Source organism: Myodes glareolus, chromosome 10, assembly GCF_982192425.1.
Source record: "Myodes glareolus chromosome 10, mMyoGla1.1, whole genome shotgun sequence".
NCBI lineage: Eukaryota > Metazoa > Chordata > Mammalia > Rodentia > Cricetidae > Myodes > Myodes glareolus.
The window spans coordinates 14,584,880-14,600,035 of record NC_142035.1 but is presented as its reverse complement, the minus strand read 5'-3'; the positions used below and the strand labels follow the sequence as shown (position 1 = coordinate 14,600,035).

At 50.0% G+C, this 15,156-nt stretch overlaps 1 protein-coding gene across 5 annotated transcripts; it reads left to right on the top strand.

Annotated features, from left to right (window-relative positions):
- Window positions 1–25: 25 nt before the first annotated feature.
- Window positions 26–14,791, top strand: Pigt (phosphatidylinositol glycan anchor biosynthesis class T). 5 transcript variants are annotated; one of them, XM_085697025.2, is made up of 12 exons: window positions 26–246; window positions 356–533; window positions 2,209–2,336; window positions 2,595–2,695; window positions 2,848–2,934; window positions 3,468–3,555; window positions 3,661–3,758; window positions 3,850–4,015; window positions 4,633–4,836; window positions 8,841–9,006; window positions 9,104–9,187; window positions 14,396–14,791. In XM_085697025.2, the coding sequence occupies exons 1-12, from the start codon at window positions 60–62 to the stop codon at window positions 14,448–14,450; spliced, it is 1,542 nt and encodes a 513-aa protein (XP_085553151.2). In that variant the 5' UTR covers window positions 26–59; the 3' UTR covers window positions 14,451–14,791. The 5 variants fall into 5 exon arrangements, with proteins under 5 accessions (XP_085553151.2, XP_048296970.3, XP_048296969.3 ...); XM_048441011.3 differs by lacking the exon at window positions 14,396–14,791 and adding an exon at window positions 9,741–11,022 and having other exon boundaries at window positions 27–246; window positions 4,636–4,836; XM_048441010.3 differs by lacking the exon at window positions 14,396–14,791 and adding an exon at window positions 9,741–11,022 and having other exon boundaries at window positions 27–246.
- Window positions 14,792–15,156: the final 365 nt, after the last annotated feature.

The following is a 15,156-nucleotide window of genomic DNA, read 5'->3' as shown; positions in this document are numbered from 1 at the left end:
TATTGGATGTCGGTTTTGGTGGGCGCGGGTGCTGCCGGGAGGCGGAAGCGGCCGCAGGTATGGCGGCGGCCATGCCGCTCGCTGTGCTTTTGCTGCTGCTGGTGGGACCGGGCTGCTGGGGCCACGCAGAGCGCCCACGCGACAGCCTGAGAGAGGAGCTTGTTATCACTCCGCTGCCTTCCGGCGACGTGGCCGCCACATTCCAGTTCCGTACGCGTTGGGATTCGGATCTGCAGCGGGAAGGAGGTGAGTTCAGGACCTGAGAAAAACCTCTGTGACACCTTACGGAGTTCGAGAAGAGAGTAGTCTCTGGGGCGGGGCCTGAGTCGCCACTCACCTGCCCTGGTTTCTGCAGTGTCTCATTACAGGCTCTTCCCCAAAGCCCTGGGGCAGTTGATCTCCAAGTATTCTCTGCGGGAGCTACACCTATCATTCACGCAAGGCTTTTGGAGGACCCGATTCTGGGGGCCACCCATCCTTCAGGCTCCATCAGGTGCAGAGCTCTGGGTCTGGTTCCAAGATACTGTCACAGAGTGAGTTCCTACCTTGGTTGCAGTTACAGGTCATGGAGGGAGCGTGGCAGGGGAAGGTGTTGTCATCTTGCCGTTGGCCCTGGCATCAGTTGCTCTAATAGGTAGCGATCCCACCAAGCTGACTTTGGAAGAAAGGATATTACAGGGCTGGGGAGATGCCAAGTCAGAAAATGTTTGCCACTCAAGCTGAGGACCTGAGTTCCAGAGCCCACTTAGAAAGCCAGGCTGTTGATGCAGGCCTGTAATCCCAGAATTTAGGAGGTGGATGCAGGAGGAGCAGGTTTGCTGGACAAGCCAGTCTAGTTGGATCAGTGTGCTCCAGGTTCAATAAGAGACCCTAATCTACCAAAGTAGAGAGGGCATGAAGAAGACAAATGCTGGTCTCTGGCCTCCGCAGCTGTGCATTGGTATGCATGCACATACAACACAAAGAAATTGCGTAACCACAGAGTGGCGTTCTTTACCTTCATGAGTGAATGTTCTATCTTGAATACTTTAGTCTGAGATACTACATGCACTTCCCTAAAGAGACCAATAGCAGGTAATTGGTGCCTATTTTTGGCACGTAAAGCCACAAATAATTGGCAGATTAGATGTTTTTCAAAGACAAATATTCATTTGCATTTGAAAAAATATCCATGCCTAGCAAAACATATTTGTGGGATAGCACAATGACTGAAGGAAAAAGAATTGATGCAGCTCTGGAGCGAGAGGGGTGTTTAAGAAGGTGTCGCATTTGCCTCTTACTCTTAACCACCCTGTAAGGATGAGTACTCAGATATTACCAGGTTTAGAGCAGCAATAGGGAATGGTAAGAAAGAGCCTGTGGAACAATTTGAAGTTGGTAACCACCACTCAGTTCCTAGGGATTGCTACCATATGACAGTAGAGGTCTCAGTGTTCGCCTGTTGCTTTCAAGAGAGGTCAGACTTCAGCGTAGAGTTGACACCTAAATATCAACAAGTAACCTTAAAATTTATGGAATGTTAAATGGGTTGGTGTTGTGCACATCAACTGAAGCATGGCTCTTGGGGCAAGACAATGCCACCACCTAGCCATCTCCTAAAAGGGACTTAGTGGGGTCTTGAGTGCTCGGACACACAACAGAGCAAAGAAGCTGGGCTTGAGGAGAACTGCAAAGGCTCCTTGGAGGAGAGGGGACAAGAATGGAGCAGAGCTGAGCTGTGATGGCGCGCGCCTTTAATCCCAGTACTTGAGAGGCCGAGGCAGGCGGATCTCTGTGAGTTCGAGGCCAGCCTGGTCTATATGAGCTAGTTCTAGGACAGGCTCCAAAAGCTACAGAGAAACCCTGTCTTGGAAAAAACAAAAACAAAAATAAAACAAACAAACAAGCAAAAAGAATAGAGCAGAACTTTGAAGGCAGCAAAATTCCATGAGCAGAGTGTTCCCAGCAAGATGACCCACTTGAACAGAGACCTGTAGAGCTGCCGTGATGCCCAGAGAAGGAGCTAAGGAGATAAGATGAGACAAGGGTATCCCTAAGCAGGGGTAGTGACATCCTGACTTCCATCACGTGGTCTGTCTATGGTTAGATATGGTCTTGTTCTATCATAGACTTGGCAGTTAGCTGTGGTTATATGAAAGAGGCCACACAGGATTTGGAGTTGCAAAGGTATAACCACAGGGCAGTAAGTAGGTCTGTGTCTCTGTCTAGTGTGGATAAATCTTGGAAGGAGCTCAGCAATGTCCTCTCGGGGATCTTCTGCGCATCCCTCAACTTCATCGACTCCACCAATACTGTCACTCCCACTGCCTCCTTCAAACCTCTGGGGCTGGCCAATGGTGAGAGATCCCTTGAGGTTGTTCTTCCTTGTACCTTCTACCCCAGTGTACCTCCTTCCCCTTGAGGTCCTTTCCTACAGCTGGGCTAGATCCTAACTCCTGTGGGTGTGCAGTACCTACTCTGTGATTGGAGGTGGGACCACTTGGCAGTGGTACTAGAGTGATACAGGGACAGGGTGGGATCATGCACATCTTTGAAGTGTGGTTCCTGGAAGGTAGGACCCAGGTACACTCTCAGTAAACTTCTGTCTCCCTCAGACACCGATCACTACTTCCTGCGCTATGCTGTGCTACCTCGGGAGGTTGTCTGCACCGAGAACCTCACCCCATGGAAGAAGCTCTTGCCTTGTAGTTCCAAGGTAAGTGTGGGTGGGAGCCCCACAAGGGGAAGGGAGTTGACAGATGTCCCTTCATGGCCAGGCAGCCAGGGTGTGTTTTAGAGAAGCTGTGCCCCGTGTCAGGTGCTCCGTGAAGGGTGCTAACTGGCCCTGTATCTCTTCTGTTCCTCCAGGCAGGACTCTCCGTGCTATTGAAGGCAGATCGCTTGTTCCACACCAGTTACCACTCCCAGGCGGTGCATATCCGTCCTATCTGCAGAGTAAGCCATGGGGAATGGGGGTGGGTGTCGTCCAGAGGCTGTGAGAGACTGTACTGGTAAATCTATGTGATTCTGGCCAAGTGAGTAGTAGAAGCAGGAGTGATACTCATTATGTGGGGCACTGGCTGTGGACCAGGGTAACTGAGTGGTTGCCTGGGAAGCACTCAATAAATCTTTATTGTGGAGCACAAAATCAGGAACAGCAGCCGTGTCAGTACAGCTGCTGGCTCAGTCGCTCGCCAGCTGGCATGACCTTGAGGAAATCATTTCATTTCCGTGAACTTCATTCTCTCATCTGTCACATGAGAGTAATAGATTCTACTTTGGGGGTGGTTATAATGGCTCATCACACTGATGCACATAAAGTTGTTGACATGGGATCTGGCTCAGGGTCAAGTGCTCAGTAGGGAACGGTAGCAAGTCAGTAGAAGTGGAGATGCATAAACATGGGGATTATGTCCAAGTTAGTCCTTAGGGCTATGGGCTGGATGAGAATAAAGGCACTGACTGCTACCATTTGGCCCTTATGACAGAATGCTCAGTGCACCAGCATCTCCTGGGAGCTGAGGCAGACCCTTTCAGTTGTGTTTGATGCCTTCATCACGGGACAAGGGAAGAAAGGTAAGCTGCCCTTGTACCTCATCTCTGTCTGCCTGTCACTGGCCTGCTCTCTCTGTCTGGACCCAACCACCCCAGCCCTTGCTCAGCCCTATTCTTTCTTCTCAGACTGGTCCCTCTTCCGCATGTTCTCCCGGACGCTCACAGAGGCCTGCCCACTGGCATCGCAGAGCCTAGTTTACGTGGACATCACAGGCTTCAGCCAGGTACCAAGGTGTTTAGCTGCACACATACCCTTCTTCCCCAACACCAGCCTGTCCCTCTGCTTGTTTCTGAAGGCTGCCCTTGTGTCGCCAGGACAATGGAACACTGGAGGTGAGCCCTGCTCCCAGCTCCACATACCAGGATGTCATTTTGGGCACACGGAAGACCTATGCTGTCTATGACTTGTTTGACACTGCCATGATCAATAACTCCCGCAGTCTCAACATCCAGCTCAAATGGAAGAGACCTCCAGACACTGGTGAGTGGGCGGGGGCGGAGGAGGACGCAGCAGACCTCCAGATAATGGTGAGTAGATGGGGGCAGAGGGGGACGCAGCAGACCCTCAATTCTAAGTCTTCAGGTTCATAGGGGTTTAGACCCACTCTGCGTCCATGTTACTGGTTCTAAATTCACTTCTCAGCTTAATGACAGAGGTTTCTACCACCACTGACAGTCACTATAACAGACAGCACTAGCACCTAGTGGTTGGGCTGTGATAACTAATGTAAAATACAGAGTTCATCCGTACACTCAGCTGGTCAAATAGTTTTGAATTTGCGCCACGCTGTAGGCATAGAGTGGTAAATAGTCCCATCTGATTTACCGCTCCTACGCTGTGAGAGAGTAGCATAGGTACATTATCGTTACCGAAGGGCAAGGGGACACAGTTGTTAATCACATGAGCACGCGGTAATAGTCATCATCTTATCCTTGTGATCGGAGGAAACTGGATGATCCCAGAGCCCATGCGTCCCAGTTCTCCTCCCCTCCCCCCCCCCGTTCTCTGATCTGGGGCTCTGCATATGGCTCAGGGAGTTGGGGTGGAAACTGACTCTCCTTTAAGAGTGATTTAGTGTCTATTCTTTTTTCTCTTAGCAGAGGCCCTGCCCGTGCCCTTCCTGCACGCGCAGCGGTATGTGAATGGCTACGGGCTGCAGAAGGGAGAGCTGAGTACACTGTTGTACAACTCCCATCCTTACCGGGCCTTCCCTGTGCTGCTGCTGGATGCCGTGCCCTGGTACCTGCGACTGTATGTGCACACCCTCACCATTACCTCCAAGGGCAAGGAAAACAAACCAAGTAAGGAGCTAAGTCCCAGGCAGATCCCCAATTCACCTCAGCTCCTTCTCTCTTTAGAGCCTCCAGATTCGCTTCTCCGTAGTTCCCGGACACCTGAAGGGCTGTGAAGAGGGAAAGAGGGGCTTTAGGGACGGCTTTAAAAAATGCAGCAGACGACAGTCGGTGGTGACACACACCTTTAATTCCAACACACGGGAGGCAGAGGCAGGCTGATGGATCTCTGTGAGTTCGAGGTCAGCCTGGTCTACAGAGCAAGTTCCAGGACAGACTCCAAAGCTACACAGAGAAGTCCTGTCTTAAAAAAACAAAAAAAAGAAAAAGAAAAGAAAAAGAAACCCCAAAGTCCCATCTCTCTAAAATAGCTAGATTCTTTTAAATTTCAGAGTCTTCGCTAGGCGGTTGTGGCACACACCTTCAGAGTTTGAGGCCAGCCTGATCTACACAGAGAAGTCCTGTCTTGGGGGAAAAATAATTCAAGTCTTTCAGCTGTGGACTCCTGTAAAATCATAAGTTAAATACTTCTCATTTCAAGAGGGAATAACCAGGTGTAGTCACAGTCTGAGCAAAGCAAAACCAAACTCCAGCAGTATAAATAACTCAGTATCTAATGTCTAGGATTCACTGTGGTCTTCTGGACTATTCCAGAGGACTTGGGTCACTTCTCTGGCTCCGCCCTCTGTAGCACACACAGCTTGTCGTCTAGGCTCCGTTGCTCCCATCGATCCCACTCCTCGCTGCTGCTGTTCTTGGTGATCATTTCATGGGACTGGCATCTCCAAATCTGGGGTCTTCTGCTGACCCTCAGCTATGCCTTCACCAATAAATAGCCTTTCTTGGGATCTCTGTAGGGATTCCAACCCTGCCGCATAGTGCCAAGTCTCATGTGTTCTCTATGACACCTTCATACCCTCAAAGCCAGCGCTACCTAGGTGACGCTTTTTATTTATTTATTTATTTATTTATTTATTTATTTATTTATTTAGAGACAATTTCTCTGTAGCTTTGAAGCCTGTCCTGGAACTAGCTCTTGTAGACCAGGCTGGCCTCAAACTCACAAAGATCCACTTGCCTCTGCCTCCTGAGTGCTGGCGAGGTGACACTTATATGACCAAATTTAGTTACCCAGCACAAGATACAGCCTCGGCCTCCTTTGAGTGCTGACTCTAAGAAAACACTTCCTAGAAGACTTCATCTCATTGATGCTGCTTTCTTCTTAATCACGGCTAGTTCTTCAGCCCCAGATGACAGCGTTTATTGCCCCAGAAAAGCAAAGGTTTTACTTGACTGGTTCTGCTCCCTTGTTGCTCACAGCTGATTCTTCAGCTCCAGCTGAGCAGACACGCAGCCAGTTCACACAATTGGCCTGGTAGAGTCCCTCTGAAATTCCACAAACCAGGCCTCCATTGTCTTCATTGCTCTCAACATTCGTATCTTCCAAGCTCCTGCAGAACTGCCCACCGAGCTCTCAGCACTCAGTGAAGTGACTTTTCTAGCCCAAAGTCTTTCTACAGTCCTCCCTAAAACAACATGGTCATGTCTGTCACAGCAACAGCCAGCTCCTGTGCAAGCTTCTGTCCCATTTAGGGTTTCTGTTGCTGTGATGAAACACTATGACCAAAAGCAGGCTGGGGATGAAAGGACCTACTTGGCTTCCACTTCCACATCACTCTTCTTCACTGAAGGAAGGCAGGACGGGAACTCAAACAGGGCAGGAGCCTGGAGGCAGGAGCTGATGCAGAGGCCTTGGAAGACTGCTGCTTACTGGCTTAGTCCTCATGACTTGCTCAGCCTGCTTTTCTATAGAATCCAGGATGACCAGCCCAGGGATGGCCCCACCCACAGTGGGCTGGGTCCTCTCACACTAATCACTAATTAAGAAAATGCCCTGTAGCCCATTCTTATGGAAACGTTTTCTCATTTAAGGTTCCCTACTTTCAGGTAACTCTAGTTTGTGTCAAGTTGACATAAAGTTAGCCAGCAAAGGGGGTAAAGTTTAGAATTTATTCCTTTTTTTGCCAAGTGTGGTGGTGGCACATACCTTTAATCCTAGCACTTAAGAGGCTGAGGCAAGCAAATCACAAAGTTTGAAGCAAACCTGTTCTCCAGAGTGGGTTCCAGGACAACCAGGGCTACAGAGAAACCCTTGGCCCCAAGTAAATAAATTTTTAAAAAAGAAATTTTGGGCCAGGTGGTGGTGGTGCATGCCTTTCATCCCAAGACTTGGGAGGCAGAGGCAGGCGGATCTGTGAGTTCGAGGCCAGCCTGGTCTACAAGAGCTAGTTCCAGGACAGGCTCCAAAGCCACAGAGAAACCTGCCTCGAAAAGCCAAAAAGAGAGAGAGCGCGCGAGAGAGAGAGAGAGAGAGAGAAAGAGAAAGAGAGAGAGAGAGAGAAGTTGTGTTGTTTTTTAAGGGAGCATTGACTGATGCTTTCCTACTGGGTGCCTGACACAGCACCAAAGCACTTGATTTTCTCTGGTATGAGAAGGCACCGATGGTGAAGAAAGAGGATAACATCCATGTCAGGACAAACGGAAGAGCTTCTAAATCGTGTCATGTTTCCTGTGTTTTCAAACCTGTGGTTAATAGTTTCGCTTGTTTCGGCACTGTTCAAAACTGTATTTCAGACACACCGTGTGGTTATATTTTATACATTCCTCAGGGTGAATTTTGTGCCTTTTTTTTTCTACTAGGGTATTGGGAATTGAATTTTAACCTAGGGCCTTGTGCATGCTAGACAAGTGTAGACAAGTCTCTCTGTTAAATTATACCCTAGCCCTCTTTGTTTTGGTTTTTGTTGGTTGTTTTTGTTTTGTTTGCGATGGGAATCTTCCTGTGTAGCCTTGGCTGCCTTTCTGGGATCACTGGTATTTGCTCTTATGCTCAACTTTTATCTGACTTTTACACTTGGAAATGGGGGTCTTGTGAAGTTGCCCAGGCTGGCCTTGAACTTTCGTCTATCTACTTGCCTCAACCTCCCAAGCAGTTAGGAATATAGGCCTGTCCTTTCACTCTCAGCTGTGTTTAATCTTTGACCCTGGAGAATTTTGAACACACCCAAGCACAACAGGTTCCCACCTGGAACTAGCTCTGTAGACCAGGCTGGTCTCAAACTTGCAGAGACCCATCTGCCTTCTTGGGTACTGCACTCATGTGCACATACCCACTCACAGACATATATAAACATAAAACAAAAAATGATAATTAAAAAAAGAACTACTGAAAAATATGATTTTGCTGGAGATTGAACCCAGAACCTCATGCTTGGTAAGTGTTAACACCATTCTATAACAGTTTACAGCTTTTTGTTTTAATTTTATTTTTTAATTTGCTTACAAAGTAACAGGTTTTCTTACGGCTCTTATACATAGTTTTTAAAAAGTGCTATTGCTAGAATTGGGTCATCTGTTATATAATGTGTGTAAGGAATGTTTGACGTTCTGGATTTGTCCTTGTGCTGCTGTTTAATGTGAGCTGGTATTAGATTTAGAAACTTGATTAGATTTATGTCCTATATTTTTGGCAAGAATTCCCAAATGACTCTGTGGACTTCGTCTTGTATTACATCAGACAGTGATGTCTGGTGCCCCAGTTTAATTAATTATTTATTAATTATTTATCTATCTACGGGAGGAGTATTTGTTCTGGGACACATGTGAAGAGGTCAGAGGACAGCTTGCAGGAGGTGATTCTCTCCATCACTATGGGTCCTTCACACAGGGATTGAAACAGGCAGGATGGCCAGGCTCAGCAGCAGGTGTTAACCCATCAGCCACCTCACCAGCCAAGATGCCCCAGTTTTAGCAATATGAGGATTGATGGTCTGCAGCCTCCACAGCAGCCTCTCTTCACTGTATTCTGGAATTGCTGCCTGGTTCCGTGATCTTCATTTTCTGAGACCCATTTCTTCCTAGCTTGACTTCCTTTTGGTCCCAAGGCAGTGGGGGAGGAGGTCTGGGTAGTGTGATTTTAGGAACGGAGTCTATGGGTTCTTGCCTCCATCCAGGTTACATCCACTACCAACCTGCCCAGGACCGGCAGCAGCCCCACCTCCTGGAGATGCTGATTCAGCTGCCAGCCAACTCCGTCACCAAGGTCTCCATCCAGTTTGAGCGGGCCCTGCTCAAGTGGACCGAGTACACACCAGACCCCAACCATGGCTTCTATGTCAGGTGGGATATACCCCAATAGACTGCCCCTACTTCTGCTCTTGCCCTTTGGTGGGAGGAGCCAGTAAAGAACACAGCCCCTCTGTCTGCTTCTCTGCAGCCCATCTGTCCTCAGCGCTCTGGTGCCCAGTGTGGTGGCAGCCAAACCAGTGGACTGGGAAGGGAGTCCTCTCTTCAACACCTTGTAAGTGTGACCACACCCTCCTGCTGTTAGCTCCTCAGCTGCCAACTGGGCGTCTTCAGCCCTTGTGAAAACCCTAGCCTGAAATGTGTGAAGATTGTAAAAAAGGCTTCCCAGCTTCTACTGCTGGAACTTGTAGAGAGGTGAGACAAGTAGTGCGTGCCCATGACCTCAGCAGCAGCAGAGCCACGCAGTCCAGAAAGCACCGGATGTACAACCTGGCCTGTCAGACTGCTCTAGATCTGGGTGGTGGTGGTGGTTTGGGGTTTGGTTCTATGTAGTGGGTTACTTATTTTTGTGAAGACTAGGCTAAGGCAGTAGACAAGCCACGCTTTTTCCTTTGACCAGGCGTGTGCATGCATGTGTGTGTGTGTGTGTGTGTGTGTGTGTGTGTGTGTGTGTGTGTGCGTGCATGCACTTTCCTATGGCATGCTTCTTTACAAGGTTTCAAGACTAGGACTCTGAAAGCTGCTCTGGAGGTAGCAGAAGCTGTGGCTCAGTTGGGAAGACAGGGAAGACAGAGACAGCCAGTCCCATCTCACCACTCTTTCCCTAGGTTCCCAGTGTCTGATGGCTCCAGCTACTTTGTGCGACTCTACACAGAGCCCTTGCTAGTAAACCTGCCTACACCTGACTTCAGCATGCCCTACAATGTGATCTGCCTTACGTGCACTGTGGTGGCCGTGTGCTATGGCTCCTTCTATAATCTTCTCACCCGAACCTTCCACATTGAGGAGCCCAAATCGGGTGGCCTGGCCAAGAGACTGGCTAACCTCATCAGGCGTGCCCGTGGTGTCCCCCCTCTCTAACACTCCTCAGAAGTGTTAACAGAAGGAGCAGCTACAGCTGCACCCCCTACCTACTCACCCCTGTCCAAGGGAGCAGGGACTGGACATTTCCTGCCACTCCTTCTGTCCCCAGAGTTAGCTTTTATAGCAAACTCCCGCTAGGCCTGGCCGGGGTCAGAACTGTGGTGTCCAGTATGGTGGCCTAAGCAGACGTAGTGTTGGAATTCATGTTCCCTTCTTCGTCTGCTGCATCCACACTGCTGCACACTGGACAGCCTGGAGATGGTTCTGTCTTTGCAGGGTGTCTGATGGCTCAGGTAATGGAATGCAGAAGAGCTCATGGTACTGTGTGGTGGGTCGAGATTACTATTGTAATAAAGTGGCTGCCTTCCTAGGTCATTTCTTCCTCCTTGAGGCCTGGGAAGAGTTCCCAGCAGAAGTTTGTGTGATGAGTGCTCTGCCCACTCCTGCCAGAAATTCCTCGTCTTGTGTATTCTCCCCACCCTTCTCAAAGTAATTCTCCAACTCTGGGTTTGGCTGGGAGTTTTTCTGTAAATATAATCTGTGATCATGAAAATGAATCCTGTCAGCAAAAACAGAGGTAGGAGTGGCTAACTGTAGTGTCAGAATGGCTGGGGCTCACTCTGGTGCTTGGAAATTTTTGATATTAAGGATCACTCAGACTGCCCACAAACTTGGAAGTCAGGCTATTGGCCCCCTACCCACCTCCCCTTGTTAGAGAACTCTGGTGCTGAGGGAGGTCCTTCTGTCTGTGTGTTGCTTTTATTGGTTAATGAATAAAGAACTGCTTTGAGCCTGTGGCAGGACAGAACAGAACTAGGTGGGGAAAGCTAGGCTGTATGCTGGGAGTAAGGAGGGCGGGGTTAGAGAGAAGCCATGGAGTTGCTGCCAGAGTCAGACATGCTGAAATTTTGTCAGTAAGTCACTGCCACATGGTGATACACAGATTAATGGAGATGGGTTAAATTAAGATGTAAGAGTTAGCCAATAAGAAGCTAGAACTAATGGGCCAAGCAGTGATTTAATTAATACAGTTTCTGTGTGGTTATTTCGGGGCTAAGCAGCTGGGAACAAACTAGTGACCTTACTACACTCTGGGCTCCTGTAGAACGGTCCTTAGGCAGTAAGCTCCCCCCCTGCTCCCCCCTCCTCTTTTCCTTCAGCACAGTGAGTTAACTTGTTCCTTCCACCCTACCCCACATTTTTCTCTCTACGTGGCATAAATGCACTGTTCACCAAGCACACACCCCTTAACTGCCTGGTTCACTCTCTTCCAAAGCCAAAATAGACATTGCTTCCTTTGGGAAGTCTGGCATACCAGGATGTCATCGGTGCCCTCTGCCTGTCCCATGGTTTCCGCTCATGCCTGTTGACTTCTAATACACAGTGCTTGCTGCATGGGCCTTTCAGGAGAACATGGCCCCTCAGGACATTCTGCTGGCGTTCAGTCAGCAGGGAAAAGCATCTGGATGAATTCTGGTCTGGGCCAGATGCAAGCTGTGAAGGGCTTGAGTATAGCTGGGCCAGGAGCCATGCCCACAACCTGTAACTCAGTGCTTCAGGCTGGAGTTAGGATTGTGAACTCAAGGCTCAGTTGGGCTATGTAGACCCCATCTTTAGAAAATGAAGAAAGGAACAAAGGCTGGCATATTGGAACACACCTTTTATTCAAGCACTAGGGAGGCAGAGACAGATCTCCCGAGTTCAAAGCCAGCCTAGTCTCCATAGTAAATTTCAGAACAGCCAGAGCTACATAGTGAGACCCTGTCTCAAAAAACAAAAATTGTAGGCGGGTGGCTCTCAAACACTAAACGGTCTTGGCAGCCAAGTAGTGTGGGGTGGTGGCTAAATCAGAAGAGCATGAAGCAGGCCTGATTCAAGTCAGCTGGAAATGACCCCCGCGTGCTGACAGCACCTACGTCTTGTTCGTCTCTCCCAGGGTTCATTTCCCCAGCCGCCTTCATCCACCTGCCTTCTTCACGTGGATGGCGAGGATCCCCACAGCTGAACTTCTCATATCCCCTTCCACTCCAGATGTGTTCCCCCGAAGCCCCCCATATCTGTCAGTGCCTTTTGCCCTTTTTCCATCTGTCCAACCCTTTGAGTCATCTTTGATCTCCGCCTCCACATCCAGTATGCACCTTCGAAAAGAATTCAGAATCTGACGCCTTTATGTGTGTGGGTGCGCATGGAAGCTAGATGTCAGCGCAAGTGTCATCTCGCGCTTTCTTATTTAAATTGTTTTCATGTGCATGAGTGTTCTGCCTGCACGTATGTCTGTGCATCACATGTGTACAGTTAGTGCCCACAGAGACCAGAGGAGGGTGTCATATCCCCTGTGATGACTTAGAGATGATTGTGAGCCACCGAGTGGGTGCTGGGAATGAAAGCCAGGACCTCTCAAAGAACAGCCAGTGCTTTTAACCCCTGAGCCATCCCTCCTATGAGCAAGTCCCAATTAGATGAGTCTGTCACCATGTCCCCGGCACTGGGATTACATATACATGTCACCATGCCTGTTTTCCATGTGTTCTAGGGGTTGAACCCTGGTCCTCCTGCCAACACAGCATGCCCTTTACCAGGGGAGCCATCTCCCAACCTTCCAGCGCCTTTTCCTCTCCACTACCAGGTTTCTAAGGGGCGTTCCTGGCCATACCCTATTTCTAGCTCCTTAAGCCCCAGCTTGTTCCTTTCCTGGTGGTTTCCCTCTCCAGCCTGGCTACCTCTCACATATGAGAGCATATGAGAACAGTAAGCTCCCTGCTAAGCAAGTCAGGCAAACCTGTCCTCGGCTTCTGGGTCTTGGTGCGTGGGAAGCCTTGAGTGGCTGTGGAAGGAGTGGTGAAGTCCTGCACGCACGTGTATCACTGACAAGGACCTATAGATGTCTCAGGCTGGTGGCCAGGGGCAAAGCCTTCCTCTGCTCCAGAATGGCGAGGACTCGCCTGTGCAAAAGCTAGCACCGGCAGCTCCCTCCCGCCAGAGGACTGCAACCTGAGACTTCTCCCCTACACAGACCTCCTGCTGAGAGAAGCACACCCCCAACTGGTCCTGAGGCTTGGGTTGCTGTGGTTGCGGCTGCTGTGTGCACAGCTCACCCGACCCCAGCTTCTGTGTATGTGTGTCTGCCCTTTCCTCATTCCATTGTTGCACAGTCAAGTTCCAGGACCAGGCCGAGCCGCACATGGCCGCCTGGCATTCCTGCTCTGCCCAACTGGGACAACCATTTATCCCTGCGCTTGGGGCAAGAGCACTTCCTGTATGCTCACACAGGCTTCCGCTGTGGGACTGACGGTGGCCTTCTCCAACAGAGTTGACACAAAGCAATGGCATCTGGGGAAAGAGCTGGAGGTGCCCAGTCAGCCCCTTGGGATGGCAATGGCATCCGGGGAAAGAGGTGCCCCGTCAGCCCCTAGGGGCGTAAGATGGGGTGGCCCGGAGGATGAAGGAAAGTGCTTCTATCCCTGAGAACTAGGGAAATCGGGAGCCAGAAGCCTGCAGGTAGGAAGTAGCTGGCGGAAGCCTGTCACAGCTTCCAGCATTGTCCTGCAAACAACTCCCATTCTGCTGTTAGACATTGGCATTTATTACATGCCTGCCAAGACTCTTGCAGGATGCAGAGTGGGTACTTTGTGGATTATAGGAGCTCGGGGAGCTCTGTCTCTGCTAGCCCAGCACCCCCTCCCCACTCCACCAGCATGAAGAGTATAAGTATTAGTTCAAAACCAAGCAAACTCTAGGGAATTCTGTGTTACACACTGTACACCTTGGAGAAGTCAGCTGCCGGGCCAGGCTAGTCAACAGGTAATGACTCATGCCTCTTATTTAGCAGACGGTGGCCAGGTCCTGGGCTAAGGACTTTACATGTAGCTTTGTCTTCATAACAATCCCAGGTGGCTCTCCGTTTGTTTATAGATGAACCTAAAGGCTTAAGGACCCATAATCTGTGAGGGATGAGACAGGTATGAGAGCTCAACGGCCTGATCTGTGACCAGTGCCCACTTAGAGACCCTTTGGGGTGGTGGGAGAGGGGAGAGTGACCGTGGTGGAAGGGAAGGTGAATGACTGCGCTCACGGATAGTTGAGATTGTGTTGAGCGAGGACGCCTGTCTGCTCAGAAGAAGGCGTGGGGAACTGACCCGAGAGGCTGGCAGCTGGCCACAGCTGCCCCCATTAGGCTAGGTGCTCTTAGAAGGGCTCACAGGGAGCAGAGCAGGGCCCTGTGCAACTAGGGTCTGGGAGGGCCTTGTCCTGGCCCGGGAAAGAACTCTTTGCATCCACAGCAGCACAGGACAGGAGGCACAGAAGTCTGGGTTGAGGCAGAGCCCCTGCCTGGAGCAGGAAGGGTAGGAGAGGGAGGAAGGGCGGAACCACCTTGCTTAGATTATCTCATATTTTCCAGAGTCCCTGACTGGGCCTGTGCTCTCGCCTCCAGTGCCTGGCTCGTTTTGTTCTAAGTTCACGAAGCCTTCACTGAGCCGTCCCACTCCTTTAGCGTCACATCTCCAACTGAACTTCTACAGTCACACAATAATCACTTCACTGGCCTGCTCATATTTTGTTGGGGGCTGCAGACCCCTGGCCCCTTGACTTTCCTTGCCCTTTGCCTGCTGGAGTGAACTGAGCGAAACAACTTGTTTGCCTGTGCCTGCAGCTGCTCTGAGCATGAGGCTCTGATGGCAGGGGAGTGGGTTCTGGTGAGGCCTGCAGCTGAAAGATCCCGAGAGCTGGGGCTATCAGTTAAGGATCCCGATATAAGCTTCCCTGGAGCACAATAAAGTTGGCATTCTTATATCAAGGATGGCCCGTGTCATCTGTGTGCGTGTGTTTTTAAGTCTCCAGCTTAGTTCCTGGCTTGTGTACCGTCCCGTAGTGGCACGGGTGCTACAATATTTCTGTATTTCTTTTATCTATCTATTCTTTTTTTTTTGGGGGGGGGCGTGTTTCAAGACTGAATTTCTCTGTGTAGTCATGGCCATCCTGGAACATGCTGACCTCAAACTCAGAGATTCGTCTGCCTCTGCCTCCTGAGTTCTGGGAGTAAAGGTGTGCGCAGCTGCCACCACCACCTGGCTCTATCCAATTTTTCATTGTTGTTCTGTTCTTCGAGAGCTTCTTTGTGTAGCCCTGGCTGTCCTGGAATTGGCTCTGTAGACCAGACTG

Excerpts from the sequence above, each read along its gene's own strand:
- Pigt (XM_048441010.3), top strand. The coding sequence starts at position 60 with ATGGCGGCGGCCATGCCGCTCGCTGTGCTTTTGCTGCTGCTGGTGGGA. Across the intron at positions 534-2,208 it reads TTCCAAGATACTGTCACAGA|TGTGGATAAATCTTGGAAGG; the intron begins GTGAGTTCCTAC and ends GTCTCTGTCTAG. Across the intron at positions 4,016-4,632 it reads GAAGAGACCTCCAGACACTG|CAGAGGCCCTGCCCGTGCCC; the intron begins GTGAGTGGGCGG and ends TTTTTCTCTTAG.